The 5,638-nt window shown below is 40.7% G+C and overlaps 1 protein-coding gene across 2 annotated transcripts in view; it reads left to right on the plus strand.

Moving 5' to 3' along the window:
* Positions 1-5,409, plus strand: part of ZNF318 (zinc finger protein 318) — a 22,460-nt gene extending 17,051 nt beyond the window's left edge. The window contains exons 8-10 of one of the 2 annotated variants that reach the window (XR_004841670.1): positions 374-492; positions 940-5,042; positions 5,159-5,409. Coding sequence is in view for 1 of the 2 variants with exons in the window: in XM_009636435.2 (XP_009634730.2) it covers positions 374-492; positions 940-4,365 (3,545 nt within the window). In the remaining variant the exon portion in view is untranslated. Of the gene's footprint in view, positions 1-373; positions 493-939 lie in introns of both variants that reach the window. The other variant, XM_009636435.2, reaches the window with a different exon arrangement.
* Positions 5,410-5,638: the final 229 nt, after the last annotated feature.

Here is a 5,638-nt window from a genome sequence, read left to right on the forward strand (position 1 = left end):
AACTTCAGTGAAAATATTTGTGTTCTTTTTATAAACCAGGTGTTTAGTATTTGAGCAGACTATACCACAAAGATGGAAAATAGATTAAGACTGTAGGAAATGTTAACCTGCTTGAATAGGGGATAGCCTTAATATGATGGAGAGCACTAAACTAATTTTTCAAATCATAGTAATCAAGCTTCTTCACTTTACATGTTTGCTCCTGGTAGTGGTGTTTCCCATACCATAAGTGTAAGGGGAGCAGCATTAACTGTTCCAAAAGGAACATTGCTGGAGGTGTTGCTGTTGTTCTTTGGTATGTTTATCTGGCTTTGTTAAGAGCTTGGCATTTATTAAATTTTGTTTCTCTGATTGTTTTCTTCGGCCTTTTCAGGCTCTGAGTTTCTGATTCCCATCACTGGATATTATTGCCAGCTCTGTCATGAATTTTTTGGAGATCAAATCTCAGCAGAGCAGCATGTGAAAAGTCATCCCCACAATGAGAAATATAAGGTTGGTAACTGATGTACCAGGAGTGAGTCATTCTTTGTGTTAGCTTCTACTTGTTCTGTCTTCCTTTCCTGAAGAATGACATTTGACTCCTCGGGGTGTATGCATTTGGTTGTCTTCACTACGTTCTACTGAACTAAACAAGCAGAACTTTCCACAACATAGAGACTAATCTTTCACCTGCATGAGGGTGAAATGGTGTTTAAGTACCAGTGTTGATTTTCAGATTCTTCTGTAAAGTGCCAGCACTGCTGCAAGCCACCACTCAACTCATATTAAATTACAGAATGTGGAGTTTTTAGCATCTAAGTTTCTTGGTAGGAAGAAGTTCTCTGCTCTCTTAGCGTTGAGATGACACTTACTGAACAAGTCAAAAGGGTTACAGAGCTAAATTTATTTATTTATTTTTCATGGAAACAGTGGATAAAATCGTGCCATTTATTTCCACAGAAATACATAGATGAAAACCCACTCTATGAAGAGAGGAGAAATCTGGACCGTCAAGCTGGATTGGCTGTAGTTCTGGAAACAGAGCGCAGGCGGCAGAGTGAACTGAAACGGAAACTTGTTGAGAAACAGAAGGAAGAGAAGGATGAGAAGAAACCAAAAATAATAAAGAAAGAGGAAGCAAAGAGCATCCCAGAGCTTGGAGAAGGGACTAGTGAAACTCAAGGCAAAATAGATTCTTCTGGGCGAAAAATGGGTATCAAGCTTAAGCTGAAGAAAGAAGAGAAGAAGGAGGAGAAAAAAGAAGAAAAGAAAGAGGAATCTAAAAAGGAATCACCAAGCCAGACTTCCTTCGGGAAATTCAGCTGGAAAAAGACTGAGGATAAAACCCCAGGGGGAGCTATCCCAAAGGAGGAGAGTACAGAAGGAAACAAAGAGGAGAATAAGTGTCAGTCTGGGAAACCCCATGTCAAGCCCATTGAAATCAAGCTGTCTGGGAAAACTGTTATTCCACACACTAGCCCATGGACACCAGTTGTTTCCACATCAACACCAGCAAAAATTCTACCCAATCTGCCAGTCCCCACTATGATTTTCAGGAAGTCTACTACTGCAACAGTTAGCAAACCAGCACCTTTGAACACCTTTTTATCCATAAAATCCTCTGGAGCTACCACCAAGCCACTGCCTGTGGTAAAAGAAACCAATGCAGATCTTCTGCTGCCTCCAGATATCATCTCAAAAGCTTTTGGAGGAGAAGAAGTAATTTTAAAAGGGGCAGAGGAAGATTTGAAAGCAGCAGACAAAAGTGAGTCTTCTCAGACTTCTGATATACCACCTCCACCCCCTCCTCCACCAGCAGTCCAGCAGGCAGCTGTCATCCTTGCAGATGAAGTAGCTCCAGGTGTGTCTGAAAGTGAACAGACAATGCTGGTAATGCCTGTGAGACCCCCTCCACCACCACCACCTTCAACTGCTTTCAGTGAACAGGCAAAAAAGGTAGAGAAACGAAACTCTTGCTTGGCCACAGCCAATGCTAAAGATCTCTATGATATTTTCTACAGTAGTGGTGGAAAGGGTTCAGCTGACACCAAGCTTGCAAGTTCTGCTCTTCCAAATGGAGAAAACTCTAACCTAACAAAACCTGCAGACTTACCTGTAAACCCTAGAACAAATAATAGCTCATCTTCCTTGAAAGAAGATTCTCAGAGTGCAGCTACTGAAGTTAGCCAAGTCCATTCAGCTGAGAGAAGCTCAGAACTGGAGAAAACTGATGCTCAGGAGACTTTAATACTTCATACTGAGATGAGCCCTGACATTGAAAATGGTATTCAAAAAGACATAGGTCAAAAATTTCAGACTCCTCTTTCAACAGATGTTTGGACTAAGTTGAAAGAAGATTCCTCACTGTGTAATAACCAAGTAACGGGGAGTTGGGTTCTTGGTGAGAGTCAGGCTGAAATGAACAAAAAAGCACTTCAGCCTGAGCTATCAGAAATGTCAGTCACAGAATTTCCAGAAACAAAAACTGCTTCTGGTATCCAGATGCCTGCAGAAATTGGACTTGTGGATATAAGAGGTAAAGAGCAGGTAGGCAGTCAGGAATTCTGCGATCGACAGAAAATAGATGTCCAAGAGAAAGTTGGACAGGAAGATGCAAATAAAACTGCAGTTACTAACACAAATGTTCCTGGTACCCTGGGGAAAGATGCAAAGATGAAAGACTGGGAAGTAAAAGCTGTAAAGCCTGAGCTTAGCTTACACCCAAAGACTTTGTTACCTGAAACACAGCATGAAATTAATAATTTGGGAAATTGTCATTTGGTAGAGGAAAAGTTAAGTGATAACTGTAGAACTTGCTCAGAAACTGATAGTCCAGACTTGCTCTGTGATTCTCAAAACACTTCAAAAGAAAAACCTTCAGTGACAGTAATGACAGAGCAGAATTCTATTGATGCCTCCTTAAAAGATGTGAAACTGAAAAGTGTAGCTTTGGAAGTATCTCAACCAGGAGTTCTTGGCGAAGCTTCCCAAATTTCAGAAACCCAAAATAAGATTTCAGAATTGACAAGTCCTGGTGAATGTCACACTTCCAGAACTAGTAATGGAGAAGAACAGGTCATCGCAACCCGTTCTTGTTCTGAAAGTGGTTGGGATCTATCAAATACTCCCAGTGTAGAAATAAAAACTGGTTCTAGTGAAGTTAGGGCTTCAGAATTGACGGAGGTACAGTCAGACACATGTTTTGCCAACACAGAAACTAGAAGTAGCATATTAGAAGCTCAAGAAAAAGTTCGACCTGAACCTTCAGGCCGTGCAGTATTAGATAACCAAGCCCAAAGGCAAGAAGTTGCATGGTTAGTCAACGCCTGCTCTGCGAACATTGTTGAACTCAGATCCAGTGTAGAATTAGTAGTTGAAGTTGAAAAAAACTCATTAGGACACACTGGATCTGATGCAACATTGCATAGTGTTTTTGTCAAGAGAGATGCAAAAGAAGTAGGGACAGGAGGCTTTTCTAGGGCTCGCTCTGATCTTGTCCAAGAGTCAGTAGTTGCTTTATCAGCAGATTTCCATAGGGAGCATCTTTCAGAAGAAACTGTCCACTCCCCAGAAACAAAGAATGAGGTTGTAAGAACCTCAGCAGCCAGTGACTTTCATCTGAATGCCACTCACTCAGGACTGAACACTGAGCAATCTGAAAGTCTGTCTGCCAATGTTTGTGTGGGTAACAAGAAAGTTTCTTTGACATCAGAAGATGTGAAACGCAATGAGACTCCTTCCCAGAAAGCAGAGCTTGAGTTCAAAAGCACTGATTTCAGTTTGGGAGATACTAAGGTAAAACACGAATGCTTCAGCATCCTTACAGCGGGACTTTTAAATGAGAATGCAGAAGAAGTCTCAAAGCTAGAAACTATTGCATCCATTAGACTGGAGTCCAGTAAACTTAGGAAGCTGGGCACTGAAAAAACAGCAGATGAACCAGAAATTACTGATTTTGCTACATTGACTTCTGGCAGCCGTGAAGATAAATTTTGCACACGGATTTCTCAAACAGCTATGCCCCAACTTGGATTGCAGTCCTCAAATAGTGACACTACAGAAGTGGTCATGCCAGTTCTAGAAATGCAGGGGATTTCTCCCACGTCTGAGATCCTTCCTCAAGTGGAGGAGCGCAAAGGTGATGCTGTTGAAATGCCGTCACTGAGCTGTGATGGAGGCAGCACAGAAAGTCGGGCTTCTGGGTGTGTGGAAACTTTCCTTCCTGGGCTTAAAGAAACACACGGAAAAGAGGGTGGCTCAGGAGGCAAGGGAGTATGCGCCATCCAGAGCAAGAAGACTGAGCAAACAGAAACTGCTGACAGTAGTTTGGAAGCTACAACAAATTCAGGAATTGCTAAAAGCTTAGCAGAAAGCCCAGTGGGTTGAAGTGAACCCAGCCAGTCCCAATATTTGAGGAGTCAGAGCTGGGATTATGTATATGTTTTCTGTTTGGTTTTTTGTTCCAGTTGAGGGTTTTGGGTGTATTTTGCATCCTGTGGTAGGACTTGACTAAAGTGAAACTTACATCATCAGAAACCAGACACATACTTTATTCTGTACATAATTAATTGTGTAAAATGTTTTTTCATGTGAATTTTTTTGCCAATTTCTTTTCTACACTCTGCTATTAAAATGGAATCTCTCGTTTATAATGCGTGCGTCTTTGTTGTTTCTTTTGGGGGCTTTTATTCTTTGACCATTCTTGGATGATTTCCAGCTCACCCTGTTTGTGTCAGTAGCACCGTGAGTAGCCCAGCCACTGGGACAAGCTCAAGAACAGCAATTTAGAACTTGAGGAAATGGAGACTTGCAGAAGAGCTAAAACTGAAAATTTCTTTAAACTGTAATGCATGGTTTTGTTTACTTTCATTGTTTGAAATGCAAGAATGTGATTAGAGTTGATTTTTTTGTTTGTTTATGTCTCTTGTGATTTGTAATTACTGTTGTATTACATCTGTACTTAAGCTGTTTCATTGTATTGTATAAGCACATGTATGGATGCCACATCACTAAGCAAGGGGAGAAAATCTGTCCGACTGGCTTTTGGAGAAGAAGACTAATCGGTAAGGCTCTGTGGCCTGACACCTGGACCAGACATATTGAGGTCACTTACATGATTTGAAATGGGCTTTCTTTCATTGTATTGTGATCCAGTAACTATTTGTGTTAAATCATTTAGCAGCTGACCAGCTCTGAAGAAGCAGAAGATCAGAACCCTGGTGTCAGGAATTGGACTCGCTTCATGTGATACAGACACATGCATGCCTACCCTGAATGGTCCTTGAGCTATCAAAAGCTCTAGTGTGATGGTTCTCATTTGTATAGCTTGTTAAAGACTAAAGTATTAAATGTGTTTGCTTGGATATATATAACATTTTTATTTGTAAATTGTTTAAAAAATAAACATATGGTGGTCAACAAGGCTTTCTTCTTGATTTTCCTTTTTTTTTTAACTCAAGTGTTTTATTTCAATTAGTTTCTAGCTCTTGTGGTAGCTGATAAAATTGAGAAACTGTAGATGATGAAGACATTCAACAGTTAGCCTGCTCATTAAAAAACTGATTTATTCCCAGCAGAAGTCAATGGAAGAACTACCGTCAACATCATCAATGGAAGTTTGTTTGAAGTCCTGAGCCCTATATAAAGCTCAGGGTAGGGG

This window comes from Egretta garzetta, unplaced genomic scaffold (assembly GCF_000687185.1).
Source record: "Egretta garzetta isolate BGI_Z169 unplaced genomic scaffold, ASM68718v1 scaffold54, whole genome shotgun sequence".
In the NCBI taxonomy this organism is placed as follows: Eukaryota; Metazoa; Chordata; class Aves; order Pelecaniformes; family Ardeidae; genus Egretta; species Egretta garzetta.